The following is a 27,382-nucleotide window of genomic DNA, read 5'->3' on the forward strand; positions in this document are numbered from 1 at the left end:
CATGCTAAAGTGAGCAAGCTAGCTTGTTTTGGGGTGACATGACTTGGCACTTGACACATGCAGACTTTTTAAATCAATTTTTCAGTCGAATACCCCAGAGTCATAAAACTTCGTACATGAAACATGCTAACTGCTCGCATTTTAGCGTCTGCATTTTCCCCCCCGGCGATATAACTTGGCACTTGACACGTGCTAACTTTTTAAGCACCTCAGAGTCATCTGACTTGCTACTTGGTTAGCAGGCTAACATTAGCAATTCCTGGCAAATTGATGCACTTCAAATTTTTCCTGTCACAGACTAAAAAATAAAGTTAATCAAGTTGTTATTTTGTTGTAAGTTTATCGTATTTCTTTTTTTTTTTTTACTTCTTTTTAGGACACACTGTTATGCAGAGGTGTACTTATTGCAACTCCATTATTTAGAAGCACTGAACTAAACCAACAACTCGGCATAAAGAACTGGTCAACTTTAGACTAGTGCAGTTATTGTGTGACGTTGATCTAATGTCATAATCTAATATGTATTTAATAATACATAATATGTATTTAATAATACGTATTATGTATTTAACGTACTTAAGTGGAGTATAAACACATTAATGAGTGGACTTTTCTGTGTGTTGACAGGAATATTGACGACTTTTACGTCACCGGATGACTCCACTTTCTCTCCATCCTATTGGTCAGGAGGCGCCGTAGGCGGGGCTTGCAGGGCATCTTCTCCCCTGTTGGCCAGGAAGTGTAGTGGGCGGGGCTTGCAGGGTGTCTTTCCCCGCCGCTGCGATCATTCAGCATCAGTGTGAAAGTTGACCCGGGACGAGATGGAGTTCTACCTGGACCTGCGCTCCCAGCCCTGCAGGTCTTTGTACCTGTTCGCTAAAGCCGCCAACATCCCCTTTACCTTTAAACTCGTCGACCTGGCGCAAGGTACGTGTAGCAAAGGCTGTTTATGTGGACAGAAATAGTAGCACTGTTCAATGACTTCCAAAACAACGGTTTGGTTTGTGTTCTTGTTGAGGTTGGAGGTAGAATTTTTCACAAACGGGAGAAAAAAAAAAAAATGTCTTAGGTGCTAAACAAGGTGCAACAAGCCCAAAAACAAGTGCATGAGAGGAACGCTGCAAGTTGACGGAACAAAATGGAAGTTAGCCAGACATGCTAGCGATTTTTACCACTCGGTGTTAAAAACATTTTTACAACTAATTGCTGTCAAAAATAACGAGTTAACTCATGTGATTAATCATAAAAAATATTGAATTAAGTTTTCCACATGAATTTAATATATATTTTTTAGGTATTTACATAATTATTGTTGTATTTTAACTAGTAATATATTTTGAGCTCATTTACCTTAGTTAAACAAAAACATTTGTACTATCAATTGCTGTCAAAAATAATTGTGATTAATCTAAAAAAAACATTGCATTAATCATGAAGTGGATTTTTTAAACATACTTTTTCCATATTAATTTAATATATATTTTTTATATATTTATATAATTATTGTTATATTATAACAAGTAATATATTTTGAGGTCGTTTACCTTAATTAAACAAACATTTGTACTATAAATTGCAGTCAAAAATAATTGTGATTAATCACAAAAAATATTGCATTAATCACTCGGTGGATTTTTTAAAAACTGAATTTTTCCACATTAATATATTTTTATATAATTATTGTTATATTATAACAATATATTTTGAGCTCATTTACCTTAATTAAACAAACATTTGTTCAAGAAATTGCTGTCAAAAATAATTATGTGATTACTCACAAAAAATATTGCATTAATCATGCAGTGGCTTTTTTAAAATGAATTTTTCTACATTAATATATTTTTATATAATTATTGTTATATTATAACAATATATTTTGTGCTCATTTACCTTAATTAAACAAACATTTGTACTAGAAGTTGCTGTCAAAAATGTGATTATTCACAAAAAATATTGCATTAATCATGCAGTGGATTTTCTAAGCAGAATTTTTCCACATTAATTTAATATTTTTTTATATATTTCTATAATTATTGTTGTATTTTAACAAGTAATATATTTTGAAGTCATTTACCTTAATTAAACGAAAGCATTTGTACTATCAATTGCTGTCAAGAAATGAGTTAACTTATGTGATTAATCACAAAAAATATTAAAAACAGATTTTTTCCACTGTATTTATTTTTTATATAATGGTTATATTCAAACAAGTATGTTGTAAAATCATTTACCTCAATTAAACAAACATTTGTACTATCAATTGCTGTCAAAAATAATTGTGATTAATCACAAAAAATATCATGCAGTGGATTTTTAAAAAATTGAATTTTTCCACATGAATTTGATATATTTTGTATATATTTATATAATGATTGTTATATTACCGGTATAACAAGTAATTATATTTTGAGATCATTTACCTTAATTAAACAAACATTTGTACTATAAATTGCTGTCAAAAAGAATCATGTGACTAATCACAAAAATATTACATTAATCACACAATGGATTTTTTAAACATAATTTTTCCATATGAATTAAATATATTTTTTAAAATATATTTATATAATTATTGTTATTATAACAAGTAATATATTTTGAGGTCGTTTACCTTAACTAAACAAACATTTCTACTATCAATTGTTGTCAAAAAAGAATTGTGATTAATCACAAAAAATGTATTGCATTAATCACGCAGTGGATGTTTTAAAAACTTAATTTTTCCACATAAATTTAATATTTTTTAATATATTTATATAATTATTGTTATATATATAACAATATATTTTGCGCTCATTTACCTTAATTAAACAAACATTTGTACTAGAAATTGCTGTCAAAAATAATTATGTGATTAATTACAAAAAATATTGTATTAATCACGCAGTGAATTTTTTAAACAGAATTTTTCCACATGAATTTAATATATTTTTTACATGTTTATATAATTATTGTTGTGTTTTAACAAGTAATATATTTTGAAGTTATTTACCTCAGTTAAAAAAAAACCATTTGTACTATCAATTGCTGTCAAAAATGAGTTAACTTATTTGATTAATCATAAAAAATATTGCATTAAAAATATTTTTCCACATTAATTTGATATTTTTTTTAAATATATTTACATGGTTATTGTTGTAACACGTAATATATTTTGAGCTCATTTACCTTAATTAAACAAAAATTTTTTTACCATCAATTGCTGTCAAAAATAATTGTGATTAATCACAAAAAATATTGCAATAATCACACAGTGGATTTAAAAAAAAAAATTTCCACACGAATTTAATATTTTTTATATAATTATTGTTATATTATAACAAGTAATATATTTTGAGGTCATTTACCTCCAATTAAACAAACATTTGTACTATCAATTGCTGTGCAAAATAATTGTGATTAATCACAAAAAATATTGCATTAATAATGCAGTGGATTTTTTAAAAACAGAAATTTTCCACATTAATATATGTTTTTATATATGTATATAATTGTAAAATGTTTTCTAAAAGTGTTTGTGTACAACATTCTGGTGATGAAATTGTGTTTGGGTCAAAATATCGGGGTCTTTTTTTAGGGTCATTTATGTTATTTAAGCCAGTAATTTACTGTGATTAATCACGATTAATCCAAATTTGAAAGTGTGATTAATCTGATAAAGTATTAATCATTTGAAAGCACTAATTTAAAGACAAATGTAATGCAGGTCAGGCAAACTTTTGTTTTGTTGGTGAATTTTACTCCGTTTTTGGGAATTTGTTTTGAACATTTGCAGCATTTTGCTTTTGCGTTTTTTTCCTCTCCTGCAGCGTTTGTGAGTGAAACATATTTATTTCTGCAATATTTAAATTTTTTGCATGTGTTTTTTTGATCATTTGTCTGCGCCTTTGCTACTGTCGAACATGAGCAGACGGGATCAAAGGTTGACTTGTGTGTGTGTGTGCATGTGTTGGTGTGTGTGTCTCTCTCTCCCTCTCTCTCTCACTCTCTCACTCTCTCAGGGGAGCAGTTCAACGAAGAATTTGGCAAGCTCAGCCCAATCCGGAAAGTTCCAGTCCTGAAGGATGGCGACTTTGTCCTAACTGAGAGGTAGCACACAACCTTCCCAAAGCCACTTCCTGTGTTGAAGCCCCACCCCCTCCCTGCCTCTAACCTGCCTTCCACCTTGTCAGCGTGGCCATCCTGCAGTACCTGGTCGAGAAGCACGCCTCCTCTCTGCCGGACCACTGGTACCCGGTGGACTTGCGCCGGCGAGCGCGGGTTAACGAGTATCTGTCGTGGCAGCACATGAACCTGCGAGCGCACGGGTCCATGGTCTTCCTGCTCAGGGTGAGAGCCCCGCCCCCTTCCTGTTTGCAGCCATGAGGCCAACTCACACACTTGCCTGGACCCGTGTCCCCTGTAGACCTTTTACACGGTGGTCATGGGACATGAGGTGCCCAAGGACAAGATGGACAACGCCGTCGCCGATCTCAACGAGTCCCTGGACCTGCTGGAGCAGAAGTTCCTCCAGGACCGAGCCTTCGTCGCCGGCCAGCAGATTTCTGTGGCCGACATCGTGGCGTACGCGGAAATCCTGCAGGTAGTCATGTGACCGGTCAGCTGACTCCAATGTTGTGAGATGAAATTAGCGCTAATCCAGCAACAAGCTAGTTGGCCTAAACAGGAAGTGCACTGTTTGCAGACCTAAACAGGAAGTGCACTGTTTGCAGACCTAAACAGGAAGTGCACTGTTTACTGACCTAAAGGGGAAGTGCACTGTTTACTGACCTAAAGGGGAAGTGCACTGTTTACTGACCTAAAGGGGAAGTGCACTGTTTACTGACCTAAAGGGGAAGTGCAGTGTTTGCAGACCTAAACGGGGAGTGCGGTATTTGCAGACCTAAACGGGGAGTGCGGTATTTGCAGACCTAAACGGGGAGTGCGGTATTTGCAGACCTAAACGGGGAGTGCGGTATTTGCAGACCTAAACGGGGAGTGCGGTATTTGCAGACCTAAACGGGGAGTGCGGTATTTGCAGACCTAAACGGGGAGTGCGGTATTTGCAGACCTAAACGGGGAGTGCGGTATTTGCAGACCTAAACGGGGAGTGCGGTATTTGCAGACCTAAACGGGGAGTGCGGTATTTGCAGACCTAAACGGGGAGTGCGGTATTTGCAGACCTAAACGGGGAGTGCGGTATTTGCAGACCTAAACGGGGAGTGCGGTTTTTGCAGACCTAAACGGGGAGTGTGGTATTTGCAGACCTAAACGGGGAGTGCACTGTTTGCAGACCTAAACGGGGAGTGCACTGTTTGCAGACCTAAACGGGGAGTGCACTGTTTGCAGACCTAAACGGGGAGTGCACGGTTTGCAGACCTAAACGGGGAGTGCACGGTTTGCAGACCTAAACGGGGAGTGCACGGTTTGCAGACCTAAACGGGCAGTGGAGTGTTTGCAAACTAAGGAGGTAGTGCAGTGTTTGCAAACTAAAGAGGTAGTGCAGTGTTTGCAAACCTGAAGAGGAAGTGCAGTGTTTGCAAAGCAAACAGGAAGTGAAATGTGTACAAACATAAAGAGGAAGTTCAATGTTTGCAAACCTATAGAGGAAGTGCAGTGTTTGCAAAGCAAACAGGAAGTGCAATGTTTGCAAAGCAAACAGGAAGTGAAATGTGTACAAACCTAAAGAGGAAGTGCAATGTTTGCAAACCTAAAGAGGAAGTGCAATGTTTGCAGACCTACACAGGAAGTGCAATGTTTGCAAACCTAAAGAGGAAGTGCAATGTTTGCAGACCTACACAGGAAGTGCAATGTTTGCAGACCTACACAGGAAGTGCAATGTTTGCAAACCTAAACAGGAAGTACAATGTTTACAAATGTGTCGTCGTCCCGGCAGCCCGTGGGCAGCGGCCTGGACGTGTTTGCGGGCCGTCCCAAGCTGGTGGCGTGGCGGGAAGGCGTGAAGGCAGAGTTTGGAGCGGAGCTGCTGGACGAAGTGGACCAGGCCATCATGGCGACGGGAAGTCTGCCGCAGACGCTGCAGCAGAGCAAAGGCATGGAAATGCTCCGACCCAAGTTCTCCAAGATGTTCTCCTGAGGGGCGTGGCCACACGTCAAATGACCATAACTAATGAAAGGTCATGTGACGTCTGCACACAACAATACTCTCAGAAATAAAACTGACAACAAAAATCATTTGAAAAACTTGTTCCTGATAAGAAGCAACTGATTTCCTGCGGGGAAATATGTCTGAGCTGCTCGTCACTTTGACAGATGATCTTTGTTAGGGGAAGACCAGTTTTTTTAAATGAAATATTATTCTTTATCACATTAATATAATCTTTATAGATGATCTTTGTTAGAGGAAGACCTGTTTTTTTTATGAAATATTCATCCTTACTCACATTAGAATCTTAATAGATGATCTTTGTTAGAGGAAGACCAGTGTTTTTAGGAAATATATTTATCTCTACTCACATTAATATAATCTCTATAGATTATCTTTGTTAGAGGAAGACTAGTGTTTATTAAATATTCATCCTTACATTAATATATTTATAGATGATCTTTGTTAGAGGAAGACCAGTTTTTTTAAATTAAATATCCATCTTTACTCAAATTAATATAATCTTTATAGATGATCTTTGTTAGAAGACCAGTGTTTTTATGAAATATTCATCTTTACTCACATTAGAATCTTAATAGATGATCTTTGTTAGAGGAAGACCAGTGTTTTTTTAAATAAATATTCATCCTTACTCAAATTAATATAATCTTTATAGATGATCTTTGTTGGAGGAAGACCAGTGTTTTTATGAAATAATCATCTTTAAATTAGTATAATCTTTATAGATAACATTAATTTATCTTAAAAATGATACAACTGATGGATTTAGGAGTGAATTAATTTAATCTTAGCTTAAAAATGTTAAAAGTATGATACATTTAAGGGCAAATTAACATTAACTTTTCTTAAAAATGACAAAAGTATGATACATTTAAGAGCAAATTAACATTAACTTAAAAATTATAAAAGTATACATTTAATAGCGAATTAACATTAACTTATTTTAAAAACAATAAAAGTAGATACATTTAAGAGCAAATTAACATTAACTTAACTTAAAAATATACTTTAAGAGCAAAGTAACATTAATTTATTTTAAAAAGGACAAATGTATGATACATTCAAGTGCAAATTAACATTAACTTAAAAATTATAAAAGTATACATTTAAGAGCAAATTAACTCAAAAAAGATAAAAATATACATTTAAGAGCATATTTAACATGAACCTATTTTAAAAATTATAAAAATATGATACATTTAAGAGAAAATTAACATTAACTTAACTTAAAAAAGATAAAACTATACATTTAAGAGCGAATTAACATGAACTTATTCTAAAAACAAAAGTAGATGCATTTAAGAGCAAATTAACATTAACTTAACTTAAAAATTATTAAAAATATACTTTAAGGGCAAATTAACATTAATTTATATTAAAAATGACAAATGTATGATACATTCAAGTGCAAATTAACATTAACTTAACTGAAAAATTATAAAAATATGATACATTTAAGAGCAAATTAACTTAAAAAAGCTAAAAGTATACATTTAAGAGCAAATTAACATTAAATTATTTTAAAAATGATAAAAGTATGATACATTTAAGAGCAAATTAACTTAAAAAAGCTAAAAGTATACATTTAAGAGCAAATTAACATTAAATTATTTTAAAAATGATAAAAGTATGATACATTTAAGAGCAAATTAACATTAAATTATTTTAAAAATGATAAAAATATTATACATTTAAGAGCAAATTAACATTAACTTAACTTAAAAATGATAAAAATATACATTTAAGAGCGAATTAACATGAACTCATTTTAAAAACAATAAAAGTAGATACATTTAAGAGCAAATTAACATTAACTTAACTTAAAAATAATTTAAAAAATATACATTTAAGAGCGAATTAACATTAATTTATTTTAAAAATGACAAATGTATGATGCATCCAAGTGCAAATTAACTTAACTGAAAAATTATAAAAGTATGATACATTTAAGAGCAAATTGACTTAAAAAAGCTAAAAATATACATTTAAGAGCAAATTAACATAAAATTATTTTAAAATTGATAAAAGTATGATACATTTAAAAGCAAATTAACTTAACTTAAAAATGATTAAAAATTTATATATTTAAGAGCAGATTAACCTTAATTTATCTTAAAAACGGTCAAACTGATGGATTTAGGATTCATTTAATTGAAACTTAATTTACAAACGCTTCCGCATCCTGCCAATCAAACGCGCGTGATGACGTAGCTCCCCAGGACACGTGACCCGCCTGCAGGGCCGGAAGAGGAGCACTCCTCGTGCACGCGAGCAGGAGCGCGCACCCGCCATGGCTTGCGCACTGTGCACGTACGAGACCAACAAGCTGGTTCGGATCCACAGCGTGCGGCTGGGGTCGCTGAAGTGGAGCCTGAACGCAACCATCCTGCTCGGCATCTGGTCAGACACACATTCACACATGCATACATCATTCATCCATTCATACATTCATTGATTGATGCTAATTAGCGTGAATGTAGAACACGTGTCACTGATTAAAAAGTTGAATTTACAAATCAGACTTGTGTGCGCGTGTCAGCTTGGTGATGTTGTGGAACCGGAAGTACCAACACTTTGATCAGGTGGTCAGCTCCGTCACCGCCAAGGTGAAGGGCGTGGCCCAGATGCACCTGCCCGGCCAGGGGGGCGTGGTCTGGGATGTGGCCGACTACAGCGGACCGTCGCAGGTGAAAGAACACGTGACTCTGTTGATGATGCTCATGTTTGTTATTGATCTCATTTTAAAAGTCATCATTTCTGTTATTGATCTCATTTTAAAAGTGATCATTTCTATTGATCTCATTTTAAAAGTCATCATTTCTATTATTGATCTCATTTTAAAAGTGATCATTTCTATCATTGGTCATATTTTAAAAGTGTATGAAAATGATGTAATTGTTACTATTTCTTCTTCACAATCATGATGAATAGTGTGATTGTGTGTGACACTGCCTTGTGTGGGATGACATTTGTGTTTCCATGGCAACACACTGACACACAGACAGACAGTAGTTTATTGTGTGTGTGTGTGTGTGTGTGTGTGTGTGTGTGTGTGTGTGTGTGTGTGTGTGTGTGTGTTTCCTGGTAGGACAAAAAGTCCTTCTTAGTAGTGACCAACGTGATCGTGACAAACAAACAGAAACAAGGACGCTGCCCTGAGGTGCACCTTTACTCTTCATCTTCACCTTCATCTTTATCATCATCTTCATCATCTTCATCACCTTCATCTTCATTACTTTCATCTTCATTACCTTCATCATCATCTTCATCATCATCAAACTTTTTGTCCTTTTTCTTTTTTGTCTTCAGCCTCCTGTCAGCGGCCGCCTGTGTCGTCATGACAACGACTGTGATACAAGCACCTGGAGCCAACACAGCAACGGTACTACTAGTACTTTTACTAGTACTACTAGTACTTTACTACTGCTACTACTTTTACTACTACTACTTTTACTACTACTACTTTGACTACTAGTTGTACTATTATTACTTTTACTAGTACTAGTATCACTTTTACTACTACTATTACTTTTACTACTACTATTACTTTTACTACTACTATTACTTTTACTAGTACTACTTAGAGATGTCCGATAATGGCTTTTTTGCCGATATCCGATATTCCGATATTGTCCAACTCTTAATTACCGATTCCGATATCAACCGATGCGATATATACAGTCGTGGGATTAACACTTTATTATGCCTAATTTTGTTGCGATGCCCCGCTGGATGCATTAAACAATGTAACAAGGTTTTACACAATAAATCAACTCAAGTTGTGGAAAAAAGTGCCAACATGGCACTGCCATATTTATTATTGAAGTCACAAAGTGCATTATTTTTTTTAACGTGCCTCAAAACAGCAGCTTGGAATTTGGGACATGCTCTCCATAAGAGAGCATGAGGAGGTTGAGGGTAGGGGGTTAGCAGGGTGTGTATATTGTAGCGTCCCGGAAGAGTTAGTGCTGCAAGGGGTTCTGGGTATTTGTTCTGTTGTGTTTGTGTTGTGTTACGGTGCGGATGTTCTCCCGAAATGTGTTTGTCATTCTTGTTTGGTGTGGGTTCACAGTGTGGCGAATATTTGTAACAGTGTTAAAGTTGTTTATACGGACACCCTCAGTGTGACCTGTATGGCTGTTGACCAAGTATGCATGGCATTCACTTGTGTGTGTGAAAAGCCGAAGATATTATGTGACTGGGCCGGCACGCAAAGGCAGTGCCTTTAAGGTTTATTGGCGCTCTGTACTTCTCCTTACGTCCGTACATTTTACTTTTTGAAACCGATAATTTTGAAACCGATACTGATCATTTACGATATTACATTTTAAAGCATTTATCGGCCGATAATATCGGCAGTCCGATATTATCGGACATCCCTAGTACTACTACTTTGACTACTACTACTACTTGTACTACTATTACTTTTACTACTACATTGACTACTACTTGTGATTCAGGGCTACATAAATAAACATTGATTGATTGATTGATACTACTACCACTTTGACTACCACTTGTACTACTATTACTTTTACTAGTACTTATATTACTTGTACTACTACTATTATTATTACTAGTTCTACTACTACGTTGACAACTACTACTTGTACTATTACCTTTACTAGTACTACTACTGCTATTAATTTTACTAGTACTACTACTACTTTGACTACTACTACTTGTACTACTAATACTCTTACTAGTACTACTACAGCTATGACTACTACTACTATTACTTTTACTACTACTGACTACTACTACTACTACTACTACTTTTACTAGTACTACTATGACTACTATTACTTTTACTACTACTACGACTATTATGATTACTATTACTTTTATTAGTACTACTATTAATTTTACTAGTACTGCTATTACTTTGACTACTACTACTACTTTGACTATTAATTTTACCCGTACTACGATTACATTTACTTGTACTACAACTATTTTTACTAGTACTACTACTACTACTTGTACTACTATTACTTTTACTAGTACTACTACTTTGACCAGTAGTACTATTAATTTGACTACTACTATGACTACTACTATTACTATTACTACTATTACTATTACTACTACCACTTTGACGACTACTACTACTATTACTTTTACCAGTACTACTACTACTACTACAACTACTTTGACTACTACTACTATTACTAGTACTACTACTACTACTACCTTGACTACTATGGCTACTACTACTATTACTTTTACTAGTACTACTACTTTGACTACTAATACTTTTACTAGTACTACTACAACTACTACTTTGACTACTACTACTTTTACTAGTACTACTTTGACTACTACTTTGACTACTACTACTACTTGTACTACTACTACTACTTGTACTACTACTACTTTTATGGTATAGCTCGGTTGGCAGAGTGGCCGTGCCAGCAACTTGAGGGTTCCAGGTTCGAACCTCGCTCCGCCATCCTAGTCACTGCCGTTGTGTCCTTGGGCAAGACACTTTACCCACCTGCTCCCAGTGCCACCCACACTGCTTTAAATGTAACTTAGATATTGGGTTTCACTATGTAAAAGCGCTTTGAGTCACTAGAGAAAAGCGCTATATAAATATAATTAAATTCAATTAAAAAAAAAAAAAAGTATTACTACTACTACTACTTTTACCACTTCTACAAGAGCCAAAAGCAGTGAAGTTGTCACGTTGTGTAAATGGTAAATAAAAACAGAATACAATGATTTGCTAATCCTTTTCAACTTATATTCAACTGAATAGACTGCAAAGACAAGATATTTAATGTTCACACTGAGAAACTTTGTTATTTTTTGCAAATAATCATGAAATTAGAATTTAATGGCAGCAACACATTGCAAAAAAGTTGTCACAGGGGCATTTTTACCACTGTGTTACATGGCCTTTCCTTTTAACAACACTCAGTAAATGTTTGGGAACTGAGGAGACACATTTTTCAAGTGGAATTATTTCCCATTCTTGCTTGATGTACAGCTTAAGTTGTTCAACAGTCTCCCTTCTGCTATTTTAGGCTTCATATTGCGCCACACATTTTCAATGGGAGACAGGTCTGGACTACAGGCAGGCCAGTCTAGTACCTGCACTCTTTTACTATGAAGCCACGCTGTTGTAACACGTGGCTTGGCATTGTCTTGCTGAAATAAGCAGGGGCGTCCATGATAACATTGCTTGGATGGCAACATATGTTGCTCCAAAACCTGTATGTACCTTTCAGCATTAATGGCGCCTTCACAGATGTGTAAGTTACCCATGCCTTGGGCACTAATACACCCCCATACCCTCCCAGATGCTGCCTTTTACACTTTGCACAGTCCGGATGGTTCTTTTCCTCTTTGGTCCGGAGGACACGACGTCCACAGTTTCCAAAAACAATTTGAAATGTGGACTCGTCAGACCACAGAACACTTTTCCACTTTGCATCAGTCCATCTTAGATGAGCTCAGGCCCAGCGAAGCGTTTCTGGGTGTTGTTGATAAATGGCTTTGGCTTTGCATAGTAGAGTTTTAACTTGCACTTACAGATGTAGCGACCAACTGTAGTTACTGACAGTGGTTTTCTGAAGTGTTCCTCAGCCCATGTGGTGATATCCTTTACACACTGATGTCGCTTTTTGATGCAGTACCGCCTGAGGGATCCAAGGTCTGTAATATCATGGCTTACATGCAGTGATCTCTCCAGATTCTCTGAACCTTTTGATGATATAACTGAGCGTAGATGGTGAAATCCCTTAATTCCTTGCAATAGCTGGTTGACAAATGTTGTTCTTAAACAATTTGCTCACGCATTTGTTGACAAAGTGGTGACCCTCGCCCCATCCTTGTTTGTGAATGACTGAGCATTTCATGGAAGCTGCTTTTATACCCAATCATGGCACCCACCTGTTCCCAATTAGCCTGTTCACCTGTGGGATGTTCCTAATAAGTGTTTGATAAGCATTCCTCAACTTTCTCAGTCTTTTTTGCCACTTGTGCCAGCTTTTTTGAAACATGTTGCAGGCATCAAATTCCAAATGAGCTAATATAATATAACAGTAAATGTCTTGTCTTTGCAGTCTATTCAATTGAATATAAGTTGAAAAGGATTTGCAAATCATCGTATTCTGTTTTTATTTACCATTTACACAACGTGACAACTTCACTGCTTTTGGGTTTTAGATTACTACTACTATTACTACTACTTGTAGAACTTATACTATTTTTACAACTAATTTTACTACTACCTGTATCATAATGGTCACTACTTTTACGACTACTTGTATCAGAATGATCACTACTTTTACTACTACCTGTATCAAAATGGTCACTACTTTCACTACTACCTGTATCAGAACGGTCACTACTTTTACTACTACCTGTGTCAAAATGGTCACTACTTTCACTACTACCTGTATCAGAACGGTCACTACTTTCACTACTACCTGTATCAGAACGGTCAGTACTTTTATTACTACCTGTATCAGAATGATCACTACTTTTACTACTACCTGTATCAGAACGATCACTACTTTTACTACTACCTGTATCAGAATGGTCACTACTTTTACTACTACCTGTATCAGAATGGTCACTACTTTTACTACTACCTGTATCAGAACGGTCACTACTTTTACTACTACCTGTATCAGAATGGTCACTACTTTTACTACTACCTGTATCAGAATGATCATTACTTTTCCTACTACCTGTATCAAAATGGTCACTACTTTCACTACTACCTGTATCAGAAAGATCATTACTTTCACTACTACCTGTATCAGAATGATCACTACTTTTACTACTACCTGTATCAGAATGGTCACTACTTTTACTACTACCTGTATCAGAATGGTCACTACTTTTACTACTACCTGTATCAGAACGATCACTACTTTTACTACTACCTGTATCAGAATGGTCACTACTTTTACTACTACCTGTATCAGAATGATCATTACTTTTCCTACTACCTGTATCAAAATGGTCACTACTTTCACTACTACCTGTATCAGAAAGATCATTACTTTTGTTACTACCTGTATCAGAATGATCACTACTTTTACTACTACCTGTATCAGAATGGTCACTACTTTTACTACTACCTGTATCAGAATGATCATTACTTTTACTACTACTTGTATCAAAATGGTCACTACTTTTACTACTACCTGTATCAGAAAGATCACCACTTTTCCTACTACCTGTATCAGAATGATCATTACTTTTCCTACTACCAGTATCAAAATGGTCACTACTTTAACTACTACCTGTATCAGAATGGTCACTACTTTTACTACTACCTGTATCAGAAAGATCACTACTTTTCCTACTACCTGTATCAGAATGATCATTACTTTTCCTACTACTTGTATCAGAATGGTCACTACTTTTACTACTACCTGTATCAGAAAGATCACTACTTTTCCTACTACCTGTATCAGAATGATCATTACTTTTCCTACTACTTGTATCAGAATGGTCACTACTTTTACTACTACCTGTATCAAAATGGTCACTACTTTCACTACTACCTGTATCAGAACGGTCACTACTTTCACTACTACCTGTATCAGAACAGTCACTACATTTACTACTACCTGTATCAAAATGATCACTACTTTTACTACTACCTGTATCAGAACGGTCACTACTTTCATTACTACCTGTATCAGAATGATCACTACTTTTACCACTACCTGTATCAGAACGATCACTACTTTTACTACTACCTGTATCAGAACGATCACTACTTTTACTACTACCTGTATCAGAATGGTCACTACTTTTACTACTACCTGTATCAGAATGGATCAAGCTGTCCTCCCCCAGGAATCCAGACGGGATCGTGCGTGAAGTTTGACGCGTTGACGAGGACGTGTGAGGTGACTGCTTGGTGTCCCATCGAGACCAAGACTCGTCCTCCAAGGTACACTTCCTGTTTGCATTAGAAACTCTAAAGTGGCATCACATGATATCGACATGTCAACACCTGGTATCACCATGTTCTAATTTGATATCAACATGTTTGTTACTGGGATCACATAATTTCAACATGTTATCACCTGATATCACCATTTTCTAATTTGATATCATCATATTTTTAACTGGTATCACATGATATCAACATGTTGGTACATGGTATAACCATATTCTAATTTGATATCAACATGTTTGTTACTGGGATCACATAATATCAACATGTTAGCACCTGGTATCACCATTTTGTAATTTGATATCAACATATTTTTAACTGGTATCACATGATATCAACATGTTAGTACCTGGTATAACCATGTTCTAATTTAATATCAACATGTTTGTTACTGGGATCACATAATATCAATTTGTTAGCACCTGGTATCACCATTTTATAATTTGATATCAACCTATTTGTAACGGGATCACATAATACCAACATGTTAGTACCTGGTATAACCATGTTCTAATTTGATATCAACATGTTTGTTACTGGGATCACATAATATCAACATAATAGCACCTGGTATCACCATGTTTAAACATAACATGTTTGTTACTGGCATCGGATAATATCAACATGTCAGCACTTTGTGTTACCATGTTAAACATGATATCAACATGATTGTAACTAGTATCAAATGATATCAACACGTTAGCACCTGGCATCACCTTGTTTTAACATGATATGAAATTTTTTTAACTGGCATCACATGATATCGACATGTAAGCACCTGGTATCACCATTTTCTAATTTGATATCAACATATTTGTAACTGGTATCACATGATATTGACATGTTAGCACCTGGTATCACCATGTTCTAATTTAATATCAACGTGTTTGTTACTGGGCTCACAATATCAACATGTTAGCACCTGATATCACCATGTTCAAATTTGATATCAACATGTTTGTTACTGGGATCACATAATATCAACATGTTAGCACCTCGTATCATTACGTTTGTTACTGGCATCGGATGATATCAACATGTCAGCACTTTGTATTACCATGTTTAAACATGGTATCAACATGATTGTAACTGGTATCAAATGATATCAACACGTTAGCACCTGGCATCACCTTGTTTAAACATGATATGAACATGTTTATAACTGGCATCACATGGTATCAACATGTAAGCACCTGGTATCACCATTTTCTAATTTGATTTCAACATATTTGTAACTGGTATCACATGATATCAACATGTTAGTACCTGGTATCACCATGTTCTAATTTGATATCAACATGTTTGTTACTAGGATCACATAATATCAACGTGTTAGCACCTGGTATCACCGTGTTCTAATTTGATATCAACATGTTTGTTACTGGGATCACATAATATCAACATGTTAGCACCTGGTATCACCATTTTGTAATTTGATATCAACATATTTGTTATGGGATCACATAACATCAACATGTTAGCACCTGGTATCACCATTTTCTACCTTGATATCAACATATTTGTAACTGGTATCACATGATATCAACATGCTAGTACCTGGTATCACCATGTTCTAATTTGATATCAATATGTTCGTTACAGGGTCACATAATATCAACATGTTAGCACCTGGTATCGCCATTTTGTAATTTGATATCAACATATTTGTAACTGGTATCACATGATATTAACATGTTAGTACCTGGTATAACCATGTTCTAATTTGATATCAACATGTTTGTTACTGGGATCACATAATATCAACATGTTAGCACCTGGTATCACCATTTTGTAATTTGATATCAACATATTTGTAACGGGATCACATAATATCAACATGTTAGCACCTGGTATCACCATTTTCTACTTTGATATCAACATATTTGTAACTGGTATCACATGATATCAACATGTTAGTACCTGGTATCACCACGTTCTAATTTGATATCATTATATTTGTTACAGGGTCACATAATATCAACATGTTATCACCTGGTATCACCATTTTCTAATTTGATATAAACATGATTGTAACTGGTATCAAATGATATCAACATGTTAGCACCTGGCATCACCTTGTTTAAACATGATATGAACATGTTTATAACTGGCATCACATGATATCAACATGTAAGCACCTGGTATCACCATTTTCTAATTTGATTTCAACATATTTGTAACTGGTATCACATGATATCAACATGTTAGTACCTGGTATCACCATGTTCTAATTTAAAACCAACATGTTTGTTACTAGGATCACATAATATCAACATGTTAGCACCTCGTATCATCACATTTGTTACTGGCATCGGATGATATCAACATGTCAGCTCTTTGTATTACCATATTTAAACATGATGTCAACATGATTGTAACCGGTATCAAATTTTATCAACATGTTAGCACCTGGCATCACCTTGTTTAAACATTGTATGAACATCTTTAGAACTGGCATCACATGATATCAACATGTTTGCACCTGGTATCACCATGTTGTAATTTGATATCAACATATTTTCAACTGGTATCACATGTTAGTAACATGTTCGTACCTGGTATCACCATGTTCTAATTTAAAAACATGTTTGTAACTGGCATTGGAAAATATTGACATGTTAGCACCTGGTATCACCATTTTCTAATTTGATATCAACATCACATGAAATCGACATGTTCGTACCTGGTATCACCATCTTTAAACATCAATGTTTCCAACTAGTATCCATTTGTATCAACCTGTTTGCACATGGTGTCAATATGTTATCACTTTGCATCCTCATAGTAAGCTTTGATATCAATATATTTGTACCTGGTATCTACATGTTAGCACCAACACACCTGGTCTTAATATATTTAAACAGCATGGTGGCACTTTGCTATCATGTTTGTGACTGGTATCGCATGATATCAACATGTAAGCACCTGGTATACCTTGATATCAGGTACAGATTCAAACTTGATATCGACATGTTTGTACTTGGTATCATGTGATATCAACATGTTTGTACTTGGTATCACCATATTCAAACTTGATATCATGGTTGTACCTGGTATCATGTGATATCAACGTGTTTGCACTTGGTGTTACCATATTCAAACTTGATATCATCATGATTGTACCTGGTATCATGTGATATCAACATGTTTGTACTTGGTATCACCATATTCAAACTTGATATCATGTTTGTACCTGGTATCATGTGATATCAGCATGTTTGTAAAGGTAGACTTATAATGTGCATGGATAACATTTTCCTCTCTTCAATAATTTCCGATAGTTTCCAGGTGGATCGTCTATAAGGTGAAGTATTAGTGCCTGGTTAACAAATAAAACAAATATAGCATTCATAGCTGTGGCTGTAAGCAACCTCCAGTAGGCTAGCATGCTAACATGAATGTGGTATGCAGGCCCGCTGTGTTGGCGTCAGCTGAGAACTTCACGGTGCTCATCAAAAACAACATTCGCTTTCCCGCTTTCAACTTCATCAGGTGAAGCTTTTTATCCCAAGTGTGAGTGTTGTGTAAAGATCCATCATAACTAATATCATCTACCACATAATAACAAATATCTACCATATCAATAACAAATATCATCCACCCATTTTCTACCGCTTATTCCCTTCGGCCATCATATCAATATCATCTACCATGTCATAGCAAATATAACCTACCATATCACCTACCATGTCATAACAAATATAATCTCCCATATCATAACAAATATCATCTACCATGTCATAACAATTATCTACCATATCATAACAAATATAATCTACCATATCATAACAAATATCATCTACCATATAACACATATCATCTACCATGTCATAACAAATATCCTCTACCATATCATAACAAATATCATCTACCATGTCATAACAAATGTCATCTACCATATCATAACAAATGTCATTTACCATATCATAACAAATACCAGATATCTACCATGTCATAACAAATATCTACCATATCATAACAATTATCATCTACCATTACATAACAAATATCATCTACCACATCGTAACAAATATCTACCATATGATAACAAATATAACAAATATCTACCATATAACATATCATCTACCATATAACAAATATCATCTACCATATAACAAATATCTACCATGTCATAACAAATATCTACCATATCATAACAAATATCATCTACCATATAACAAATATAATCTACCATATAATAACAAATATAATCTACCATATAACAAATATCTACAATATCATAACAAATATCATCTACCATATCATAACAAATATCTACCATATCGTAACAAATATCATCTACCATATAACATAATCTACCATATCATAACAAATATCATTTACCATATAACTAATATCTACCATGTCATAACAATTATCTACCATATCATAACAAATATCATCTACTATATCATAACAAATGTCATCTACCATGTCATAACAAATGTCATCTACCATAACATAACAAATATCATCTACCATATCATAACATATGTCATCTGCCACATAACTAATATCATCTATCATATCAATAACAAATATCATCTACCATATCATAACAAATATCTACCATATAACAAATATAATCTACCATATAATAACAAATATCTACCATATCATAACAAATATCTACAATATCATAACAAATATCATCTACCATATCATAACAAATGTCATCTACCATGTCATAACAAATTTCATCTACCATAACATAACAAATATCATCTACCATATCATAACATATGTCATCTGCCACATAACTAATATCATCTATCATATCAAAAACAAATATCATCTACCATATCATAACAAATATCATCTACCATATTAAAAATGTCATCTACCATGTCATAACAAATGTCATCTACCATGTCATAACAAATACCATCCACCATATAACAAATGTCATCTACCATGTCATAACAAATGTCATCTACCATGTCATAACAACTGTCATCTACCATGTCATAACAAATGTCATCTACCATATCATAACAAATACCATCTACCATATCATAAGAATTGTCATCTACCATGTCATAACAAATATCTACCATGTCATAACAAATGTCATCTACCATAACATAACAAATATCATCTACCATATCATAACAAATGTCATCTGCCATATAACTAATATCATCCATCATATCATAAGAAATATCATCTACCATATCATAACAAATGTCATCTACCATATCATAACAAATATCATCTACCATATAAAAAATGTCATCTACCATGTCATAACAAATGTCATCCACCATATCATAACAAATACCATCTACCATATCATAACAAATGTCATCTACCATGTCATAACAAATGTCATCTACCATGTCATAACAAATGTCATCTACCATATCATAACAAATGTCATCTACCATGTCATAACAAATATCATCTACCATGTCAAAACAAATATCATCTACCATGTCAAAACAAATATCATCTACCATGTCAAAACAAATATCATCTACCATGTCATAACAAATATCATCTACCATATCATAACAAATGTCATCTACCATATAACATATCATCCATCATATCAATAACAAATATCATCTACCATATCATAACAAATGTCATCTACCATATCATAACAAATGTCATCCACCATGTCATAACAAATGTCATCTACCATATCATAACAAATACCATTTCATAACAAATGTCATCTACCATGTCATAACAAATGTCATCTACCATGTCATAACAAATGTCATCTACCATATCATAAAAAATGTCATCTATCATATCATAACACTTATCATCTACCATATCATAACAAATGTCATCTACCATGTCATAACAAATGTCATCTATCATATCATAACACTTATCATCTACCATATCATAACAAATGTCATCTACCATATAACTAATATCATCCATCATATCAATAACAAATATCATCTACCATATCATAACAAATATCATCTACCATATCATAACAAGTGTCATCTACCATATCATAACAAATGTCATCTACCATATAACTAATATCATCCATCATATCAATAACAAATATCTACCATATCATAACAAATATCATCTACCATATCATAACAAATGTCATCTACCATATCATAACAAATGTCATCTATTATATCATAACACTTATCTACCATATCATAACAAATGTCATCTACCATATAACTAATATCATCCATCATATCAATAACAAATAACATCTACCATATGATAACAAATGTCATCTACCATATCATAACAAATGTCATCTACCATATCATAACAAATGTCATCTACCATGTCATAACACATGTTATCTACCATATCAATCATAACAAATACCATGTACCATATCATAACAAAAATCATCTACCATATCATAACAATAACAAATATGTCTTGTAGAAGGAACATCCTTCCAGAGATGGACGACGCCTACTTGAGGAGTTGCCAGCGTGCCAATGACTCTTTGTGTCCCATCTTCAGACTGGGAGATGTGGTGAGACAGGCGGGGCAGAACTTCTCTCAGATGGCCGTGGAGGTGACACACATTTATTTAGATTCTATTAGAACAAGATAGCCGTGGAGGTGACACGCATTTATTTAGATTCTATTAAAACAAGATGGCCGTGGAGGTGACACACATTTATTTAGATTCTATTAGAACAAGATGGTGGTGGAGGTGACATGCATTTATTTAGATTCTATTAAAACAAGATAGCCGTGGAGGTGACACGCATTTATTTAGATTCTATTAGAACAAGATGGCTGTGGAGGTGACACGCATTTATTTAGATTCTATTAAAACAAGATGGCCGTGGAGGTGACACACATTTATTTAGATTCTATTAGAACAAGATAGCCGTGGAGGTGACACGCATTTATTTAGATTCTATTAAAACAAGATGGCCGTGGAGGTGACACACATTTATTTAGATTCTATTAGAACAAGATGGTGGTGGAGGTGACATGCATTTATTTAGATTCTATTAAAACAAGATAGCCGTGGAGGTGACACGCATTTATTTAGATTCTATTAGAACAAGATGGCTGTGGAGGTGACACGCATTTATTTAGATTCTATTAAAACAAGATGGCCGTGGAGGTGACACGCATTTATTTAGATTCTATTAGAACAAAATGGCCGTGGAGGTGACACGCATTTATTTAGATTCTATTAGAACAAGATAGTCGTGGAGGTGCCACGCATTTATTTAGATTCTGTTAGAACAAGATGGCCGTGGAGGTGACACGCATTTATTTAGATTCTATAAGAACAAGATAGCCGTGTAGGTGACACGCATTTATTTAGATTCTGTTAGAACAAGATAGCCGTGGAGGTGCCATGCATTTATTTAGATTCTCTTAGAACAAGATGGCCGTGGAGGTGACACACATTTATTTAGATTCTATTAGAACAAGATGGCCGTGGAGGTGACACGCATTTATTTAGATTCTATTAGAACAAGATGGCCGTGGAGGTGACACACATTTATTTAGATTCTATTAGAACAATATGGCCGTGGAAGTGACACGCATTTATTTAGATTCTATTAGAACAAGATGGCCGTGGAGGTGACACACATTTATTTAGATTCTATTAAAACAAGATAGCCTTGGAGGTGACACGCATTTATTTAGATTCTATTACAACAAGATGGCCGTGGAGGTGACACGCATTTATTTAGATTCTGTTAGAACAAGATAGCCGTGGAGGTGCTATGCATTTATTTAGATTCTATTAGACCAAGATGGCCGTGGAGGTGACACGCATTTATTTAGATTCTATTAGAACAAGATGGCCGTGGAGGTGACACACATTTATTTAGATTCTATTTGAACAAGATGGCCGTGGAGGTGACACGCATTTATTTAGATTCTATTAGAACAAGATAGCCGTGGAGGTGCCACGCATTTATTTAGATTCTATTAAAACAAGATAGCCTTGGAGGTGACACGCATTTATTTAGATTCTATTAGAACAAGATGGCCGTGGAGGTGACACGCATTTATTTAGATTCTATTAGAACAAGATAGCTGTGGAGGTGACACGCATTTATTAAGATTCTATTAGAACAAGGACTTTTTGCCACATTGAAACAATGAAGTGTTTTTTTTAAATTGCAAATTCTATACTAAATCGCCTGCACTGGTTGCACTTGCATTGTTGACCACAGGGGGGCGTCATAGGCATCCAGATTAAATGGGACTGCAACCTGGACCTTCTGACGCGCCGCTGCCTGCCCAGGTACTCCTTCCGGAGGCTGGATGAGAATGAGAGCAACAAGACCCTCTACCCCGGGTTCAACTTCAGGTGTTATGACGTCACAATAGATGATATCACGTGTTCAGAGTGGTCCAATAAGATGTCACTTTTAGCATCACATGTCACATGGTTATGTAAAGTGCAACACAAAGTGCCACTGCGACCAATTTGTTGGCACCTCGATATCAACATGTTAGCACCTAGTATAAACTTGATATCAACAGGTTTCCAACTGGTATCACCCTAGCTAAACTTGATATCAACATGTATGCAACTGGTATCAATCACCCTAGCTAAACTTGATATCAACATGTTAGTACATAGTATAACTCTAGCTAAACTTGATATCAATATGTTTGCACCTAGTATCACCCTAGCTAAACTTGATATCAACATGTATGCAACTGGTAGCACTCTAGCTAAACTTGATATTAACATGTTAGTACCTGGTATCACCCTAGCTAAACTTGATATGAAAATGTTAGTACCTGGTATCACTCTAGCTGAACTTGATATTAACATGTTAGTACCTGGTATCACTCTAGCTAAACTTGATATCAGCATGTTAGTACCTGGTAGCACCATATTCACACTTGATATCGGCCTGTTAGCACCTAGTATCACCATATTTACACTTGATATCGACATGTTAGCACCTGGTATCTTAATGATATTAACATGTCAGTAATCATAATATTCCCACATGATATCAACATGTCTGGTACCATTACATTCTCACATGATATTGACATGTCTGGTATCACCATGTTCCCACATGATATCAGCATGCTTGTAGCAGACATACTGTATTAATATGACACATGTCACATGTTCAGGTTTGCAAAGTACAACATGGTGGACGGCGTGGAGGAGAGAACGCTCTACAAGGCTTTTGGCATCAGGTTCGACATCCTGGTCTTTGGACAGGTGCTCACATTTCGAATCAGTATCGCACATGTCATCCTTAATAATTCATTTCAGTATTACACACGTCACCATTAATTATTAATTTCAGTATCGCATGCGTCATCCTTAATTATTCATTTCAGTACCCTTAATTATTAATTTCAGTATCGCACACGTCATCATTAATTATTCACTTCAGTATCACACGTCATCTTTAATGAATCATTTCAGTATTGCACACCTCATCCTTAATTATTCATTTCAGTATCGCAGACGTCATCCTTAATTCATTTCAGTATCGCACACGTCATCCTTAATGAATAATTTCAGTATCGCACATGTCATCCTTAATAATTCATTTCAGTATTACACACGTCATCATTAATTATTAATTTCAGTATCGCATGAGTCATCCTTAATTATTCATTTCAGTACCCTTAATTATTAATTTCAGTATCGCACACGTCATCATTAATTATTCACTTCAGTATCACACGTCATCTTTAATGAATCATTTCAGTATTGCACACCTCATCCTTAATTATTAATTTCAGTATCGCAGACGTCATCCTTAATTATTCATTTCCGTATCGCACACGTCATCCTTAATGAATAATTTCAGTATCACCCACGTCATCCTTAATGAATCATTTCAGTATTGCACATGTCATCCTTAATTATTCATTTCAGTATCGCACCGGTCATCCTGAATGAATCATTTCAGTATCGCACACGTCATTCTTAATGAATAATTTCAGTATCGCACACGTCATTCTTAATTAATCATTTTAGTATCGCACACGTTATCCTAATGAATCACTTCAGTATCGTACCCGTCATTCTTAATTAATCATTTCAGTATCGCACACGTCATCCTTAATTAATAATTTCAGTATCGTACACGTCATCCGTAATTAATCTTTTCAGTATTGCACACGTCATCTTTAATTATTCATTTCAGTATCGCAAACGTCATCCTTGATATAATTTCAAGTGTGTTGTTTTGTTTTGTCCAGGCAGGAAAGTTCAGCATCATTCAGCTCGTTGTCTATATCGGCTCTACACTGTCCTACTACGCTCTGGTGAGTCTACAATGTGTAGTACACCCCATATATGTAGTACATAGGTATATGTAGTACATGGGTATATGTAGTACATGTGTATATGTAGTACATGGATATATGTAGTACATGGGTATATGCGGTACATGGATGTATGTAGTACATGGGTATACCCCTTGATATCAACATGTTAGCACCTGGTATCCCTTGACATCACCATGCAAGCACCTGGTATCCCTTGATATCAACATGTTAGCACCTGGTATCCCTAATATCAACATGTTAGCACCTGGTATCCCGTGATATCAACATGCAAGCACCTGGTATCCCTTGATATCAACATGCTAGCACCTGGTATCCCTTGATGTCAACTTTGCTAGCACCTGGTGTCCCTTGATATCAACATGCTAGCACCTGGTCTCCTTTGATATCAACATGCTAGCACCTGGTATCCTTTGATATCAACATGCTAGCACCTGGTATCCTTTGATATCAACATGTTAGCACCTGATATCCCTTGATATCAACACACTAGAACCTGGTATCCTTTGATCTCAACATGCTAGCACCTGACATCCCTTGATATCAACATGTTAGCACCTGGTATCCCCTAATATCAACATGCTAGCACCTGGTATCCCTTGATATCAACATGCAAGCACCTGGTATCCCTTGAAGCACCTGGTATCCCTTGATATCAACATGTTATCACCTCGTATCCCCTAATATCAACATGTTAGCACATGGTATCCCTTGATATCAACATGCTAACACCCGGTATCCTTTGATATCAAAATGCTAGCACCTGACATCCCTTGATATCAACATGTTAGCACCTTGTGTCCCCTAATATCAACATGTTAGCACCTGGTATCCCTTGATATCAACATGCAAGCACCTGGTATCCCTTGATATCAACATGTTAGCTCCTGGTATCCCCTAATATCAACATGTTAGCACCTGGTATCCCTTGATATCAACATGCAAGCACCTGGTATCCCTTGATATCAACATGTTAGCACCTCGTATCCCCTAATATCAACATGTTAGCACCTGGTATCCCTTGATATCAACATGCTAGCACCTGGTATCCCTTGATATCAACATGCTAACACCTGGTATTCTTTGATATTAACATGCTAGCACCTGGTATACCTTGAAATGGACATATGCCCAAATAAAGGCTTCCTGTTGTGAAAGTTCTTCCTGTGTTGTGATGGTGGAGGCGCTAACCGTCCCCTGTGTGCCGTTGCCTAGACGACGGTGCTGATGGACTGGTTGATCGAAACCAGCTGCTACTCTGCAGACGTGGGCCAGAACTACGGTGAGAAGAAGGTGGAGTCAGTGGAGGACGGCAAGAAGGTGAGGGCTTGATGGCGCCGTGGGGGCGTGGTCGTCTTCAAGGCCTGTTTTTGTCCCAGGGCGTGCTGAGCGTGTCCTACGTGGACCAAGACCACATCCGCGTGGTAAAAATGTCCCTCAAGAGACGCCTGCAGGACGCCAACACGGTTGCCGTGGAGACCAGAAGGGTAAATAAAGTGTAGTGCTGAGGCGTCTCCACTAGGTGGCGTTAAAGAGCTTCCTGTCCCGCCAGGAGGACGCGGGACACGTGACAATGGCGGTCTCCGTCCTTCTTCAAGCACAAGTTGACCCTCGGCCCGTGCCCGACCCCAAACCCGACTTTGAGCGGCCATCTTGGTGTGGATGTGGGCGCTGCACCGCCTCCGCCCTCCCCCAGGAGGAGCTGTGCTGCAGGCGGAGCGAGGGTCCCTGCATCTCCTCGTCTGCGCTCTTTGAGCGGCTGGTGTTACATCGCCCCCTGCTGGAGGCGCTGCTTCTCTACAGGGACCCTTTGTCTCCTGCGCCCGCCACCCGCCGCAGCGCCGCCACCCGCAGCCACAGCACCGCCACCCTGCGACACTGCGCTTACCAGCAGTACGTGGCCTGGAGGTTCGGTGTCCCGCCCGCCACCACCTGCCCCGCCATCCCTCGCTGCTGCGTGGGCAGGATCAGGGAGGAGTTCCCCAGCCCGGACGGACGCTACAGCGGCTTCACGCTCGCCAACGCCGCCCCAGCCATAACAACACAAGACTAGAAAACACCAATAAAATCTTCTTGACCGCTTTTGTCTTCACGTGACT

General features: G+C 36.1%; 2 protein-coding genes across 3 annotated transcripts; both read left to right on the forward strand.

The window, feature by feature from the left end:
* The first annotated feature begins 491 nt into the window (after positions 1-491).
* On the forward strand, positions 492-6,187 carry LOC133631920 (glutathione S-transferase theta-3-like). Its single transcript, XM_062024110.1, has 5 exons — positions 492-927; positions 4,002-4,089; positions 4,173-4,329; positions 4,406-4,582; positions 5,876-6,187. Exons 1-5 carry the CDS (start codon positions 822-824, stop codon positions 6,074-6,076), a joined length of 729 nt encoding a protein of 242 aa, XP_061880094.1. The 5' UTR covers positions 492-821; the 3' UTR covers positions 6,077-6,187.
* Positions 6,188-8,315: 2,128 nt separating this feature from the next.
* Positions 8,316-27,364, forward strand: LOC133631921 (P2X purinoceptor 4-like). Of its 2 annotated transcripts, none has more exons than XM_062024112.1 (13): positions 8,316-8,506; positions 8,646-8,793; positions 9,195-9,266; positions 9,416-9,488; positions 14,930-15,026; positions 18,444-18,524; positions 21,495-21,549; positions 23,186-23,322; positions 24,111-24,201; positions 25,197-25,262; positions 26,499-26,603; positions 26,663-26,770; positions 26,836-27,364. In XM_062024112.1, exons 1-13 carry the CDS (start codon positions 8,397-8,399, stop codon positions 27,334-27,336), a joined length of 1,644 nt encoding a protein of 547 aa, XP_061880096.1. In that variant the 5' UTR covers positions 8,316-8,396; the 3' UTR covers positions 27,337-27,364. The 2 variants fall into 2 exon arrangements, with proteins under 2 accessions (XP_061880096.1, XP_061880095.1); XM_062024111.1 differs by having other exon boundaries at positions 8,318-8,506; positions 21,414-21,549.
* The last annotated feature ends 18 nt before the right edge of the window (positions 27,365-27,382 follow it).

This window comes from Entelurus aequoreus, linkage group LG17 (genome assembly GCF_033978785.1).
Source record: "Entelurus aequoreus isolate RoL-2023_Sb linkage group LG17, RoL_Eaeq_v1.1, whole genome shotgun sequence".
NCBI classification, from domain to species: Eukaryota; Metazoa; Chordata; class Actinopteri; order Syngnathiformes; family Syngnathidae; genus Entelurus; species Entelurus aequoreus.